The sequence below is a fragment of the Stegostoma tigrinum genome, chromosome 8, assembly GCF_030684315.1.
Source record: "Stegostoma tigrinum isolate sSteTig4 chromosome 8, sSteTig4.hap1, whole genome shotgun sequence".
Lineage (NCBI taxonomy): Eukaryota > Metazoa > Chordata > Chondrichthyes > Orectolobiformes > Stegostomatidae > Stegostoma > Stegostoma tigrinum.
Window position 1 is genome coordinate 103,043,516 of NC_081361.1, and position 18,023 is coordinate 103,061,538.

The 18,023-nt window shown below is 49.9% G+C and overlaps 1 protein-coding gene across 5 annotated transcripts in view; it reads left to right on the top strand.

Annotated features, from left to right (window-relative positions):
* The window catches only part of col11a1a (collagen, type XI, alpha 1a), a 432,184-nt gene that overhangs the window by 187,797 nt on the left and 226,364 nt on the right, over positions 1-18,023 (top strand). For all 5 annotated transcript variants that reach the window (XM_059648209.1, XM_059648208.1, XM_059648211.1 and 2 more), the window contains one exon: positions 16,677-16,739. In XM_059648209.1, the coding sequence (XP_059504192.1) occupies positions 16,677-16,739 (63 nt within the window). The remainder of the gene's footprint in view (positions 1-16,676; positions 16,740-18,023) is intronic.

Consider the following 18,023-nt stretch of genomic DNA (forward strand, 5'->3'; position numbering starts at 1 on the left):
AATCCCCAACCGTCTATAATCCCCTCCCCTCAATACTCCCCTGTCCTCTATAATCCCCTCCCATCTATAATTTCCTCAGCTCTATAATCACATCCCCTGTACAATTCCCTCCCCTCTATAAACCCCTCCCCATACAATCCCCTCCCCATACAATCCCCTCCCCTCTAGAACCCCTCCACTGTACAAACACCTCCTCTGTATAATCCCCTCCCCTCTACAACCCCCTCCCATGTACAAAATCCCTTCTATAAAACCGTCCCCTCCATCATTTGCTGCCCTCTCTCATACCCTCCCCTCTGTGATCACCTCTCCTCACAAACCCGTCCCCTCTAAAATCCCCTCCCCTCTACAATCAACTCCCCTATACAAAAACCCACTCCTCTATAACACCGCCCCTCAATAAACCACTCCCCTCTATAATCCCCTCCTCTGTACAATCCCCTCCCCTCTAATACCCTTCCCTCTATAAATCCCTCCCCTGTACAATACTCTCCCCTCTATAATCCCCTCCCCTCTATAATTTCCTCCCATGTACAATCCCTCCCCTCTTTAAGCCCTCTTCTCTATAATCGCCTACCCTTTACAATCCCCGGCCCTCTATAAACCCCTCCCTGTACAATCTCCTTCCCTCTCCAATCCCCACCCCTCGATAATCCCCCCTCAAACCCCTCGCCCATACAATCCCCTCCGCTCCATCATCTCCTCCCCTCTGTAAACCCCTCCCCTCGATAATGCCCACCCCTCTATGATCCCCTCCCATGTATATTCCCCTCCTCTCTATAATCCCCTTCCCGCTATTATCTCCTCCCCACTAAAATCGCCTCCACTGTACAATCCCCTCCCCACTAGGATCCCCTCCCCTGTATGTGCCCCACCCCTCGATAAACCTCTCCCCTCTGTAATCTTCTTCCCACTACAATCCTCTCTCCTTATTATCTTCTCCCCTGTAAAATCCGGTCACCTCGATAAACCCCCTGTACAATCCCTTCCCCTCTATAACACCCACCTTGTAAAATTACCTTCCCTTATAACTTCCCCTGTACAAGACCCTCCCTCTAATACCTTCCCTGTGCAATCCACTCCCCACAATAACCCACACTGTACAATCCCCTCCCCTCTATAAACCTCTCCCCTCTATAATCAACTCCCCTCTATAAACCCTTCCCCTGTGCAATCCCCTCCCTTCAATAATCCCCTGCCCTCTATAAATCCCTCCCTGTCCAATCCCCTCCCAAGTACAATCCCCTCCCCTCAATAAACCCCTCCCCTCGATAATCCCCTCACCTCTTTAATCCCCTCTCCTGTGCAACCCACACCCTTCTATAATTCCCTGCCCTCTAGAACCCACTCCCCTCTAGAATCCACTCCCCTCTATGATCCCCTCCCCTGTACAATCACCTCCCCTCTATAATCCTCCCCTCGATAATCCCCTACCCTCTGCAATCCCCTCCTCTCTACAATCCCCTCCTCTCTACAATCCCCTCCCCTCGATAATCCCCTCTGCTCAATAAACCCGTCCCCTCTAGACACCCCTCCACTCGATAATCCCCTCACCTCGATAATTCCCTTCCCTCTATAATCCCTCCCCTGTGCAATCCCCTCCTCTGTATAATCCCCTCCCCTCTACAACCCCCTTCCACGTACAAACCCCTCCTCTCTATTATCCTGTCTCCTCTATATACCCGTCCCCTCCAACACCCCTCCCCACTCCATTCCCCTTCCCTCTGTAATCCCCACCCCTCTATAAACCCCTCCCCTCTACAACCCCTCTCCTCTATAACACCGTCCCTCAATAAATTCCTCCCCGCTATAATCCCCACCACTCCATGATCCCCTCTGCTCTTCCATCCCCTCCCCTCTATCATCACCTCCCCTGTACAATCCCCTCCCCTCTGTACTACCCTCCCCTGTACAATCCTCTCCCCTGTACAATACCCTCCCCTCTATAATACCCTCCCCTCTCTAATGCCCTCCTCTTTATAATCCCCTCCTGTCTATAATCCCCTCCCGCCTATAAACCCCTCCCCAAACAATCCCCTCCCCTCTACAACCCCTCTCCTCTATAACACCGCCCCTCAATAAACTCCTCCCCTCTATATTCCCCACCCCTCTATAATCCCCTCCGCTCTGCAAACCCTTCCCCTCTGTAATACCGTCCCCTGTACAATCCTCTCTCCTGTAGAATACCCTCCCCTCTGTAATCTCCTCCCCTGTACAATCTCCTCCCCTGTACAATCCCCTCCCCTCTGTAATACCCTCCTCTTTATAATCCCCTCCCATCTATAATCCCCTCCCGTCTATAATCCCCTCCTCTTTATAATCCCCTCCCGTCTATAATCCCCTCCCGTCTATAAACCCCTCCCCAAACAATCCCCTCCCCTGTACAATCCCTTTCCCTCTATAATCCCCTCCCAAGTACAATCCCCTCCCCTCTCCAATACCCTCCCCTCGATAACCCCTCCCCTCTATGATCCCCTCCCCTGTACATACCCCGCCTCACTATAATCCCCTCCCTTCTATAGTCCCATCCCCACTACAATCCTCTCCCCTCTAAAATCCCATCACCTCTATAACCCCCTCTGTACGATCACCTCTCCTCTATAACGCCCCCTGTACAATACCCTCCTCTCTACAAGACCCTCCCCTCTCGTCTCCACTATAACTCTGCCCCTGAATAAACCCCTCCCCTCTATAATCCCCTCTGCTCGCAAATCCCCTCCCCTCTATAATCACCTCCCCTCTATAATCCCCTCCCCTCTATAATCACCTCCCCTGTGCAATCCACTCCCCTCCTTAAACCCCTCCCTCTATAATCCCCGCTGCTCTGTAAACCCCGCCCCCTATAAACCCCACCCCTCTACAAACCCCGCCCCTCTACAAACCCCTCCCTGTGCAATCCCCTCCCCTCTAGAAGCCCCTCCCCTCTAGAATCCCCTCCCTTGAGCAATTCACTCCACTCTATAATTCCCTCCCCTCTGTAATCCCCTGACCCCCGACAATCCCCTCCCCTCTATAATCTCCTCCCCTCTATAAACCCCTCCCCTACAGAACCCACTCCCCTCTATGATCCCCTCCACCGTACAATCACCTACCCTCTATAATTCCCACCCCTCAATAAACCCCTCCGCTTGATAATCCCATCCCCTCTAGAAACCCTTCCTCTCTACAATCTACTCCCCTCTATAAACTTCTCCCCTCTACAATCCCATCCCCATCATCATCCCCTCCCCTCTGTAATCCCCTCCCCTGTACAATCCCCTCTCCTCTCCAACCCCTCTCCACTATAACACTGCCCCTCAATACCCCCTCCCCTCTATAATCCCCTCCCCTCTATAATCCCCTCCCCTCTATAATCCTCTCCCCACTACAATCCTCCCCCAATATAACACCCTCCCCTGTAAAATCCTGTCACCTCTATCAACCACCCTGTACAATCCCCTCCCCTCTGTAACCCCACCCGGTACAATCCCCTCCCATCTGTAACCCCACCCTGTACAATCCCATCCCATCTGTAACCCCACCCTGTACAATCCCCTCCCCTCTGTAACTCCACCCTGTACAATCCCCTCCCATCTGTAACCCCACCCTGTACAATCCCCTCCCATCTCTAACCCCACCCTGTACAATCCCCTCCCCTCTGTAACCCCACCTTGTACAATCGCCTCCCCTCTATAACGCCCCCTGTACAATACCCTCCCCTCAATAACCCCCGCAGTAGAAATCCCTTCCCTCTATAAACCCCTCCCTGTACAACCCCCTCGCCTCTCTAAACCCCTCCCCTATATAAACCCCTCTCTCTATAATCCCCTCCCCTCTATAAACCCCGCCCCTCTATAATCCCCTCCCCTCTATAATCCCCTCCCCTCTCAACTCCCCTCCTCTCTTAAATCCCTCCCCTCTAGAATCCCCTCCACTCTTTAAACCCTTCACCTCCATACTCCCCTCCCCTCTAGACCCCCTCCACTCTTTAAACCCCTTCCCTATAGAACCAACTCCCCTCTATGAACCCCTCCCCCATACAATCACCACCCCACGATAACCCCTCCCCTCGATAATCCCGTCAACTCGTTAATCCCCTCCCCTCGACAATCCCCTCTCCTCTATAATCCCCTCCCCTCTGCAATCCACTCCCCTCTGCAATCCCCTCCCCTCCAGAATCTCCTCCCCTCTAGAATCCCCAGCCCTCTCAACCTGCCTCCTCTCTTAAACCCCGCCCCTCTAGTAACCCCTCCCCTCTATAAACACCTCCCCTCCCCTCTATAATCCCTTCTACACTATAAACCCCTCCCCACTAGAACTCACTCCCCTCTATGATCCCCTCCCTTGTACAATCACCATCCCACTATAATCCCCTCCCCTTGATAATTCCCTACCCTCTACAGTCCCCTCCCCTCAACAATCCCCTCTGCTCGATAAACCCGCCCCCTCTAGACTCCCAATCGCTCGATAATCCCCTCCCCTCGATAATTCCCCTCTCCTCTACAATTCACTCCTCTCTGCAATCCCCTCCCCTCTGTCATCCCCTCTCTTCTACAAACCCCTCCCCTACACAGACTAAATCTCTATAATCCCCTGTCCTGTACAATACCCTTCCCTCTATAATCCCCTCCCCACTATAATCCCTTCCCCAGACTATCCCCTGCTCTGTACTATCCCCTTTCCTCTATAAACCCCTTCCCTCTAAAATCACCATCTCTCCATAACCCCCTCGCTTTTATAATACACTCCACTCCATAATCAGCTCCCCTCTATAATCCCTCCCCTGTAGAACCCCTTCCCCTTTGTAATACCCTCTCCTGTATTATCCCCTCTCCTGTACAATCCACTCCCCTCTATAATACCCTCCCCTTTATAATCCCCTCTCCTGTACAATACCCTTCCCTCTACAATCCCCTCCCCACTATAATCCCCTCGTCTCCATCATCCCCTCCCCTCTATAATCCCCTCCACTCTATAATCCGCTCCCCTCTATAATCCCCTCCCCGTACCATTCCCTCCCCTCTATAATCCCCTCCCCGTACCATTCCCTCCCCTTTATAAACCCCTCCCCTCTATAAACCCCTTGCTTTTATAATCCCCTCCCCTCTATAATCTCGTCCACTGTGCAATCCCTTCCCCTCTATAAACACCTCCCCTCCATCAACCCCTCCCATCTATCAGCCCCACCCCATACAATCAGTTCCCCTGTACAATCCCCTCCCCTCTATAATCACCTCCCCTCTATAAACCCCTCCGCACTATAATCTCCTCCCCTCTATAATCCACTCCCAAATACAATCCCCTCCCCTCGATAATCCCCTCCTTCTATAATCCCCTCCTCTCAATAATCCCCTCCTCTCAATAATCCCCTCCCCTCAATAATCCCCTCCCCTTTATAATCCCTTCCTCTCTATAATCCCCGTCCTGTACAATACCCATCCCTCTATAATCCACTCTCCACTATAATCCCTTCCCCAGACAACCCCCTCCTCTGTACAATCCCCTCCCCTCTATAATCCCCTCCACTATATAATCAGCTCCCCTCTATAATCACTCCCCCGTACAATCCTCTCCCCTTTATAATATCCTGCCCTGTATAATCCCCTCTCCTGTACAATCCACTCCCCTGTATAATACCCTTCCCTCTATAATACTCTCCCCTCCATAATACCCTCTCCTGTACAATACCCTTCCCTCTATAATCCCCTCCCCACTATAATCCCCTCCTCTCCATCATCCCCTCCCCTCTATAATCCCCTCCACTCTACAATCTGCTCCCCTCTATAATCCCCTTCCCGTACAATCCCCTCCCCTCTATAATCCCCTTCCCTCTATAATCACCACCCCTTTATAAACCCTTCCCCTATATAAACCCCTCGCTTTTATAATCCCCTCCCCTCTATAATCCCCTCCACTAGGCAATCCCTTCCCCTCTATAAACCCCTCCCATCTATAAACCCCTCTCATCTATCTGCCCCACCCAGTACAATCTCTTCCCCTGTACAATGCCCTCCCTCTCTCCCAAGTACAATCCCCCCCCCCGATAATCCCCTCCCTTCTATAATCCCCTCCACTCTATAATCAGCTCCACTCTATAATCCCCTACCCGTACAATCCCCTCCCCTCTATAATCCTCTCCCCACTATAATCTCCACCACTCTATATCCCCTGTCCTGTATAATCCCCTCCCGGTACAATCCCCTCCCCTCTATAAACCCCTCCCCCTATAATCACCTCCCCTGAAAATCCCGTCCTCTCTATAATCCCCTCCCCTCCATAATCTCCTCTTTATAATCCCCTCCACTCTGTAATACCCTCCCCTCTACAGTCCCCTCCTCTCCATAACCCCCTCCCCTCTATAATCCCCTTCCCTCTATTAACCCCTCCCCACTATCATCCCCTCCCCTCCATAATCCCCTCTCCTGTACAATACCCTTCCCTCCATCATCCCCTCCCCACTTTCATCCCCTCCACTCTATAATCTGCTCCCCTCTATAACACCCACCCCGTACAATCCCCTCCCCTCTATAAACCCAAACCCGCTATAATCACCACCCCTTTATAAACCCCTCCCCTATATAAACCCCTCACATTTATAATCCCCTCCCCTCTATAATCCCCTCCACTAGGCAATCCCTTCCCCTCTATAAACCCCTCCCATCTATCAGCCCTACCCCGTACAATCTCTTCCCCTGTACAATCCCCTCCCACTCTCCCAAGTACAATACCCTCCCCTCGATAATCCCCTCCCTTCTATAATACACTCCATTCTATAATCCGCTCCACTCTATAATCCCCTCGCCATACAATCCCCTCCCCTCTATAATCCTGTCCCCACTATAATCTCCACCTCTCTTTATCCCCTGTCCTGTACAATCCGCTCCCCGTACAATCCCCTCCCCTCTATAATCACCTCCCCTGAAAATCCTGTCCTCTCTAAAATCCCCTCCATAATCTCCTCTCTATAATCCCCGCCACTCTGTAATACCCTCCCCTCTACAGTCTTCTCCTCTCCATAATCCCCTCCCCTCCATAATCTCCTTCTCTCTATAATCCCCTCCACTCTGTAATGCCCTCCCCTCTACAATCCCCTGCTCTCCATAATCCGCTCCCCTCTATAATCCCTCCCCACTGTAATCCCCTCCCCAGACAATTCCCTCCCCTGTATAATACCCTCCCCTCTATAATCCCCCCACCATAACCCCTCTGCTCTATAATCCCCACCCCTCTATAACCCCTCCCAACTATAGTCCCCTCCCCTCTATCATCCCCTCCCCTTTTGTCACCCACTCCCCTCTATAATCCCTCCCCACTGTAATCCCCTCCCCAGACAATTCCCTCCCCTGTATAATACCCTCCCCTCTATAATCGCCTCCCTTGTTCAATCCCCTCCCCTCTATAATCCCCTCCACAGACAATTCCCTCCCCTGCAGAATCCCCTCCCCTCTATAATCACCTCCCTTGTTCAATCCACTCCCCTCTATAATCCACTTCCCTGGGTAATTCACTCCCTGGTATAATCCCCTCCCTGAGTAGCCCCACCCCTGTATAATGCCCTCCCTGAATAAACCCACCCCATATAAACCCCTCCCTTGTATAATGCCGGCCCCGTGTAATCCCCTCCCCTGAACAAACCCCTCTCCTGTATCATCCACTCCCTGGAGAATACCATCCCACCTACAACCCCCTTCTCCTGTACATTCCCCTCCCCTGCATAGTTCCCTCCCCTGTATTGTCCCCTCCCTGTAAAATGCCTTCCCGTGTATAATCCCCTGCCCTCTGTAATGCCCTTCCCCTGTCTCATGCCCTCACCTGTCTAATCCCCTCCCCCGTGTAATCGCCTTCGCCTGTCACCTGCCCTCCCCTGTATAATCTCATCCTCATATTATATCGTCCCATTTTAATCCCCTCCCCTGTGAAAACCACACCTCTGCATAATCCCATCCCCTGTATCAACTCTTCCAATGTATAACTCCCTCCCCTGTGTAATCCCCACCCCTCTGTAATTCCCTTTCCATATAATCCCTTTCCCATGTAATCCGTTCATCCGTTCCCCCCATAATGCCTTTCCCGGTGTAAACCCCTTCCCTGTGTAATGCCCTCCCCTGTATAATGCCCTCCCCTGTGTAATGCCCTCCTCTGTGTAATGCGCTCCCCTGTGTAATGCCCTCCCATGTAAAATGCCCTCCCCGTGTAATGCCCTCCACTGTAATATGCCCTCCCTGTGTAATGCCCTCCACTGTGTAATGCCCTCCCCTGTAAAATGCCTTCCCCTGTGTAATGCCCTCCCCTGTAAAATGCGCTCTCCAGTATAATACCCTCCCCGGTGTAATGCCCTCCCCTGTGTAATGCCCACCCCTGTGTAATGCCCTCCCCGTGTAATGCGCACCCCTGTACAATGTGTTCCCCTGTGTGATGCCCCCCCCTGTGTAATGCCCTCCCCTGTACAATGCCCACCCCTGTGCTATGACAACCCCTGTGTAATGCCCTCCCCGTGTAATGCGCACCCCTGTACAATGTGTTCCCCTGTGTGATGCCCCCCCCGTACAATGCCCTCCCCTGTAAAATGCCCGTCGACTCAGCCCGTTGAGTCTCCTTCACCATTCTGCACGATGATTGATGATCGTCTAACTCAATAACCTGCCAGGGAAAATGGTAATAACCCCAATGTACATTGCCCAGAAGGTATAATCCCCCCGATTGTAAACGATCCCACTGCAGAATCACCCCAAATGTAAACTGCGCCCCCCCCGTATAATCACCCCCACTGTACATTCCCCCCATATAATCACCCCCACTGTACATTCCCACCCTGTAGAATCACCCCCACTGTACATTCCCTCATATAATCACCCCCACTGTACTTTCCCCCGTATTATCACCCCCAGTGTACATTCCTCCCCAATAATCACACCCACTGTACATTCCCCTCCCTGTATAATCACCCCCTCTGGACATTCCCCCCGTATAATCACCCCCAAAGTACATTCCCCCCCCCGTATAATCACCCGCACTGTACATACACCCGAATAATCTGCCCCGTTTTACATTACTCCCCATATAATCACCCCCACTGTACATTCTCCCCCGTAGAATCTCCCCCAGTGTACATTCCCCCCATATAATCACCCCCACTGTACATTCTCACCCTGTAGAATCTCCCCCACTGTACATTCCCCCCATATAATCACCCCCACTGTACTTTCCCCCCTATTATCACCCCCAGTGTACATTCCCCCCGCCGTATAATCACCCCCACTGTACACTCCCCCATATAATCACCCCCACTATACATTACCCCCATATAATCACCCCCACTATACATTACCCCCATATAATCACCCCCACTATACATTACCCCCATATAATCACCCCCACTGTACATTCACCCGTATAATCACCCCCTCTGGAAATTCCCCCCGGTATAATCACTCCACTGTACATTCCCCCCCCCCTGTATAATCACCCCCACTGCACATTCCCCCGGTGTAATCACCCCCACTGTATATTCCCCCCTGTATAATCGCCCCTACTGTACATTGCCCCCGTTAAATCATCTCCACTGACCATTCCCCCCGTATACTCACCCCCACTGTACATTCCCCCCCCGTACAATAACCCTCACAGTGCATTGCCCCCACGTATAATCACCCCCACTGTACATTCGCCCCATATAATCACCCCCAACATATATTCCCCCCCGTATAATCATCCCCACTGTACATTCTCCCTGTATAGTCACCCGCACTGTTCATTCCCCCCGTATAATCAGCTCCACTGTACATTCCTCCCCATATAGTCACACCCACTGTACATTCACCCGTATAATCACCCCCACTGTACATTACCCCCCCCCGTATAATCAGCTCCACTTTACATTCCCCCCCATATAATCACCCCCAGTGTACATTCCCCCCCGTATAATCACCCCCACTGTACATTACCCCCCCCGTATAATCAGCTCCACTTTACATTCCCCCCCGTATAATCACCCCCAGTGTACATTCCCCCCCGTATAATCACCCCCGCTGTACATTCTCACCCTGTAGAATCGCCCCCACTGTACATTCCCTCATATAATCACCCCCACTGTACTTTCCCCCCTATTATCACACCCAGTGTACATTCCCCCCCGTATAATCGCCCCCACTGTACATTCCCCCCCGTATAATCGCCCCCACTGTACATTCCCCCCCGTATAATCACCCCCACTGTACATTCCCCCCCGTATAATCACCCCCGCTGTACATTCTCACCCTGTAGAATCGCCCCCACTGTACATTCCCTCATATAATCACCCCCACTGTACTTTCCCCCCTATTATCACACCCAGTGTACATTCCCCCCCGTATAATCGCCCCCACTGTACATTCCCCCCCATAATCGTCCCCATTGTACATTCCCCCCTGTATAATCACCCCGACTGTACATTCCCCCCATATAACCACCCCCACTATACATTGCCCCCCCCCGTATAATAACCCCAACTCTACATTCCCCCCCATAATCACCCCCACTGTACATTTCCCACTGTATAATGATTCCTACTGTACATTCACCCGTATAATCACCCCCACTGTACATTCCCCCCCGCCGTAATATCACCCCGACTGTACATTCCCCACCATATGATCACCCCCACGTCACATTCCCAGGGTATAATCCCCCCTACTCTACATTCCCCTTGTATAATCACCCCCACTGGACATTCGCCCCCGTATTATTATCCCCATTGTACACTCCACCCCGTATAATCATTCCCATTATACAATCTCCCTGTATAATCACCCCCAGTGTACATTCTGCCCGTATACTCACCCCCACTGTATCTGCCCCCCCCGTATAATCACCTCCACAGTACTTTCCCCCCCGTATAATCCCCCCCACTGTACATTCCCCCCGTATAATCATCCCCACTGTACATTCCCCCCGTATATTCAACCCCACTCTACATTCCCCCCCCGTATAATCATCGCCACTGTACATTCCCCCCCTATAATCACCCCCACTGTACATTCCCCCCCCGTATAACCTCCCCCACTTTACATTCCCCCCGTATGATCACCCCCACTGTACATCCCCCCCGTATATTCATCCCCACTCTACATTCTCCCCCCCCCCGTATAATCATCGCCACTGTACATTCCCCCCCTATAATCTCCTCCACTGTACATTCCACCCTCCCCCGTGTAATCACCCCCACTGTGGAATCCCCCCTGTACAATCACCCCCACTGTACATTCCCCCCTGTATAATTACCCCCTCTTTCCATTCCCCCCGTATAATCCCCCCCACTGTACTTTCCCCCCCGTATAGTCACCTCCACTGTACATTCCCCCCTCATATAATCACCCCCACTGTACATTCCCCTCGTATATGCACCCCCACTGTTCATTCCCCCCCCGTATAATCACCCCCACTGTACATTCCCCCCCGTATAATCACCCCCACTTTACACCCCCCCCCATATAATCATCCCCACTGTACATTTTCCCTGTATAATCGCACCCACACTGTACATTCCCCCCGTATCATCGTCCCCAACATCCCTCCCTGTACAATCAGTCAGCTGCTCACTGATGGTTTTGCAGATTTGGAACTAAGTTCTGTGGAAACTCAGCAGTTGGGGGCACATCTGTTGAGAGTCAGGAGTTAAAGTTTTATCTCTGGTTTGACTCGATGGAACCTCACTCCACTGCGTGTCACTTCTGAAGTTTATTTTATGCTCAATGTCTAATTATTCCCACTGTATAGTTACTCCTGTACTATGAATATTCCAACTATTTGTTCGCTTCACACTCTGCCATCACACCCACTGGGTAATCAGCTGCACTGCAGAGAGAACAATCTCTCCTCACTGTGCTCCAAATATATTCTCGCCTGGTCTCGATATAATTACAGTGAGATATTGTGACTGTGAAACACCAGCCCTCCAGGAATAAAGGATACCACACCACCTGCTGCATTCCTTTCTTGCTGTCCCTGCACATTAACTTTCAGTAACTCCCGAGTGCATTGGAAATTCCACACTTCCCACTATTCCCCTCGGTATTTTGCTAAGGCCCTGTATTTGTGATTTTCCTGTCAGAGTGGGTAACCTCCCAATTCCCCACGTTGCTCACTCACTGAGCCACACCAAACCCCCTCCACATGTCTTCTGATCCTCCTCTCACCTTGCACTCCCCCCTCATTTTGAGTTTTCTACAAATGTGCAAAAATTACATTGAATCCCGCATCAAAGTGATGGATACAGATAACTGGGTCCCCAGCGCTAATCCCGGTGGTACTTGAATCATCCCGGCCAGCCATCTGAAAAGTTGTGAATCAAGAGAGTTCTCTCTCGGAGAGGAGAGTGAGTATTTCTCACTGTACAGATTGAAGGCTGGGATCGACAGGTTGTTGACCTAATGCAATGGAAGGACGGGGAATGGGTCAGGAACTGTAGGTGACACCAGAATGACTGAAACTTGGAGAGATGGGGAATGGGCCAGGAACTCTAGGTGATAGCAGTATGAATGAATTCGGGAGTACTGGGGAATGGGCCAGGAACTATAGGTGACAGGATTATGACTGAAACTTCAAGGGATGGGGAATGATTCACAAACTGTAGGTGACACGAGTACGACTGAAACTTGGAGGAATCGGGAATGGGCCAGGAACTGTCTTGAAGGGATGGGGAATGGGCCAGGAACTGTAGTGACTCCAGTGTGAATGAATCTTGGAGGGATGCAGAATGGGCCAGGAACTGGAGATGACACAAGTAAGACTGAAATTTGGAGAGATGGGTAAAGGACCAGGAAGTGTAGGTGAAAACAGTATGACTGAAACTTGGAGGGATGGGGAATGGGCCGGGAACTGTAGGTGACACGAAAATAACTGAATCGTGGAGGGATGGGGAATAGGCCAGGACCAGTAGGTGACATGAGTGTGACTGAATTTGGGAGTGATGAGGAATGGCTCAGGAACTGTAAGTGAAACCAGTCTGGCTGAATCTTGGAGGAATGGGGAATGGGCCAGGAACTATACGTGACCCCAGTATGACTGAATCTTGGAGGAATGGGGAATGATTCACAAACTGTAGGTGACACCAGTACGACTAAATTTTAGAGGGATGGGGAATCGGCCAGGAACGATTGGTAATATCTGTATGACTGAAACTTGGAGCAATCGGGAATGGGCCAGGAACTGTCTGTGTCTCCAGTATGACTGAATCTTGGGGTGATGGGAAATGGTCCAGGAACTGTCGATGACACCAGTTTGACTGAATCTTGTAGGGATCGGAAATGGGCCAGGAACTGTACGTGAAACCAGTATGCCTTAATTTTGGGGTGATGGGGTGCTTTGGGCCAGGAAGTGTAGGTGAAAACAGTATGGCTAAAGCTTGGAGGGATGGAGAATGGGTCAGGAACTGTTAGTTACACCATTATGTCTGAATTTTCTAGGGATTGGGAATGGTCCAGGAACTGTAGGCGACACCTGTATGACTTAATCTTGGAGAAATGGGCAATGGGCCAGGAACTGTAGGCGACACCAGTATGATTACTATCTCAATGGAGTCGTTAGGTGAAGGGGAAATACAACGAGATCTGGGTGCCCTTGTACATCAGTCAATGAAAGCAAGCATGCAGGTACAGCAGGTAGTGAAGAAAGCTAATAGCATGCTGGCCTTCATCACAAGAGGAATTGAGTACAGGAGCAAAGAGGTCCTTCTGCAGCCGTAAGGGCCCTGGTGAGACCATACCTGGAGTGTTGTGTGCAGTTTTGGTCTCCAAATTTGAGGAAGGACATTCTTGCTATTGAGGGAGTGCAGCGTAGGTTCACAAGGTCAATTCACGGAATGGCAGGACTATCATATGTTGAAAGATTGGAGCGACTGGGCTTGCATACACTTGAGTTTAGGAGGATGAGAGGGGATCTGATTGAGGCGTATAAGATTATTAAGGGATTGGACACCCTGGAGGCAGGAAGCATGTTTCCGCTGATGGGTAAGTCCAGGACCAGAGGACACAGTTTAAAAATAAGGGGTAGGCCATTTAGAACAGAGTTGAGGAAAAATTTCTTCACCCAGAGAGTGGTGGATATATGGAATGCTCTGCCCTAGAAGGCAATGGAGGCCAACTCTCTGGATACTTTCAAGAAAGGGATAGACAGAGCTCTTAAAGATAGTGGAATCAAGGGTTATGGGGATAAGGCAGGAACAGGATACTGATTGTGGATGATCAGCCATGATCGTAATGAATGGTGGTGCTGGCTCGAAGAGCTGAATGGCCTACTCCAGCACCTATTGTCTATTGTCTATTGTCTATTGTCTATTCTCTATTGTCTATTGACTGAATCTTGTAGGGATGGGTAATGGTCCAGGAACTGTAGGTGACTCCAGTATGACGGAATCATGGAGAGATTGGGAATTGGTCATGAAATGTAGGTGACACGAGCGTGACTGAATCTCGCAGGGATGGGGAATGGGCCAGGAACTGTAGGTGACACCAGTGTGACTGCACCTGGGAATTTTGGGGAATGGGCCAAGTGCTGTAGGTGTCACCAGTGTGACAGAAGCATGGAGGGATGGGGAATGGTTCATGAAATGGAGGCGATACAACTATGACTGAAACTTGGACAGATGGGGAATGGGCCAGGAACTCGATGTGATACCAGTATCACTGAAACTTCGAGGGATTGGGAATGGGCCAGGAAGTGTAGGTGAAAACAGTATGACTGAATCCAGGAGGGATGGGTAATGGGCCAGAACTGTTTCTCAAACCAGTATGCCTTAATCTAGGAGTGATGGGGTTTGGGCCAGGAACTGTAGATAGAACAAACATAGAACGTAGAACAATACAGCCCAGAACAGACCCTTCGGCCCTCGATGTTGCGCCGACCTGTGAACTAATCTAAGCCCCTCCCTTACACTATCCCATTATTATCCATATGCTTATCCAAGGCCTGTTTAAATGCCCCTAATGTGGCTGAGTTAATTACATTGGCAGGCAGGGCGTTCCACGCCCTTACTACTCTCTGAGTAAAGAACCTCCCTCTGACATCGGTCTTAAATCTATCACCCCTCAATTTGTAGCTATGCCCCTTGTACAAGCTGACGTCATCATCCTCGAAAAAAGACTCTCACTGTGCACCCTATCTAATCCTCTGATCATCTTGTATGTCTCTATTAAATCCCCTCTTAGCCTCCTTCTCTCCAATGAGAACAGACCCAAGCCCCTCAGCCTTTCTTCATAAGGCCTTCGCTCCAGACCAGGCAACATCCTGGTAAATCTCCTCTGCACCTTTTCCAATGCTTCTACATCCTTCCTGTAATGGGAACGACCAGAACTGCACGCAATATTTCAAATGAGGCCGCACTAGCGTTTTGTAGCATGACACCACGGCTCCGGAACTCAATCCCTCTACCAATAAAACCTAACACACCGTAAGCCTTCTTAACAGCACTATCAACCCGGGTGGCAACTTTCGGGGATCTATGTACATGGACACCAAGATCCCTCTGCACATCCACACTACCAAGAATCTTTCCACTGACCCAGTATTCTGCCTTACTATTATTCTTCCCAAAGCGAATCTCCTCACATTTATCTGAATTAACCTCCATTTGCCATCTTTCAGCCCAATTCTGCAGTTTATCCAAGTCTCCCTGTAACCTGCAACATTCTTCCACACTGTCCACCACTCCACCGACTTTAGTGTCATCTGCAAACTTACTAACCCATCCACCTATGCCTGCGTCCAAGTCATTTATAAAAATGACAAACAGCAGTGGTCCCTAAACAGGTCCTTGAGGCACACCACGCGTAACCGGACTCCAGGCTGAATATTTTCCATCAACCACCACTCGTTACCATCTTACAGAAAGCTAGTTTCTAATCCAAACTGCTAAATCTCCCTCAATCCTGTGCCTCTGTATTTTCTCCAATAGCCTACCATGTGGAGCCTTATCAAAGGCTTTACTGAGGTCCATGTACACCACGTCAACTGCCCTTCCCTCATCCACATGCTTGGTCACCTTCTCAAAAAACTCAGTGAGGTTTTTGAGACAAGACCTGGCCTTGACAAATCCATGCTGACTATCTCCAATCAAATTGTTGCTTGCGAGATGATTAAAAATCCTATACCGAGATGACACTAGTATCTCAGAATCTTGGAGGGATGGGAAATGGCCCAGGAACTGTAGGTGACACCAGTATAACTGAATCTTGGAGGGATGGGGAATGCTGGCTCCCTGTGAGATTGTTTCAGCTCGTCCCACACTGCTGGCCCTGCACAAGTTCTTCTCTTCACCTGTTTGAGCATTTTCCTGTTGGAAATGTCAGCTACATCTATTGCCTCCAGACTCAGAGGAGTTGGATTCCAGCTACAAACCATTTCCCCCTTATCCCCGAGAGAGGAGTGAAACTGTGGAACTAAGTCCCACGGTGGCACGGGGGAATGTGGGTCTCACTCCCACAGGGAGCCGGGAGGGGAATGTGGGACTCACTCCAACAGGGAAGAGGGAGGGGAGAATATTGTGGATAGATTTTTGGGGAAGCTGGATAAAATGATGATGGAAGGGGACTGGGTGGCCTGTATGTGTGCTGTTGTATTTTTCCCTATTCCTGTCTGTGTCGGCTGTACAGAATGAACTAGACTCAGTTCTCTAATAGACTTTGCAGTCGTGTATTACATCAGATTTTCTTGCCTTGGTTTAGGGTCTCCCAGGTTCTGCTGGTCTGACTGGCCCTCCAGGTCCACAAGGTGATCCAGGTCAGAGGGTAAGTTACAAATCAAATTGAAGTCAACAAGTGAAAGTGTTGTCTTGAAATTATTAGGCTAGGATTGATCTTTTTCTAATTTTGAAGCCTTGATATTTTTTAAGAAAAATAAAAGTTGATGTCATGAGGAAGTAAATTTCTTCCTGAAGGTCCTGTTTGAATTTTGACATAATTTCACTATTGAGGTTTAAAACCCGCAAAGTGTGGAACGTGCAAACACCCCTTGGTGAAAACAGAACCTCTTCAAAACTCCCAGCTGAAGAATAATCAAGACCGAGGTCACTTTAAGAGAACCTCAGTTTTGAGGGATTTCTGACAGAGTGACTCCTTCACACAGAGACTGTGAGGGTCGGAGAGAGGGAATCTTCAGGATGGTCACGTGCGCGCCAGTCCTGCTGCATACACTCACCGTTGATGTTGATGCACATGAAAGAAAATTATTCAGGGTTCACTGGAGGATCGCTTTACTGTTGATTGAGGGAGAGAGAGAAAAAGAAGGAATTCTTTGACTTATATTTCCATACTACGTTCACACAAACCAGATGTTTGAAGGTTATTAAAATGCACAGTCAGAAACATTCCTCGCTGGCAGAATGCTACACTTTTGCAGATGGCATTCCAGCCTGTCAGAATTGCCCAGAATTTAACGTTTGTCAAAGATTATTTGCTTTCCTTTCACGTTAAACCCAGAATGTCAACATGACTCACAGATCACAGATTCCTACTGTACAGCGCTCAGTCTGTGCTCCCGGTTCAACAACTTGCTGTGAACCAGAGTTTTATATCCAGTTCTATCACAGGAAATGACCATTAAATCCACTGCAAACACATCGCTTCAAACACCAATTTGACCATTTATTTGGTGATCAATAAGTATTGGTTCATGATACAGAATGGCTGCCTACTCCGAGCTGATGAATCTCAAATTCTGAAAAAGAGACAATTTGCATTTGTAAAACTCAATTCACAATGTCAGCAATTCGAAAGCAATTTACACCCGGTCAAACATGTGAAAACAGAGATATCTATTCTAATGAAGCAAACACATACAGTCAATTTTCACACAGCAAAGGGCACATATTTGGGAGGACATAGCAGAAGTATGCCAGCAAATCACAATAGAGCAACTGGAAAGATTTATATCAATTCCAGGACGCAGACAGAATAATAGATTTAAAACAAATTGAAACATGGGACATCAAACTGTGCAGCATTCACATAGCACTGACCGTCTGACAGTGCGGCACTCCCTCAGCACTGACCCTCTGACAGTGCGGCACTCCC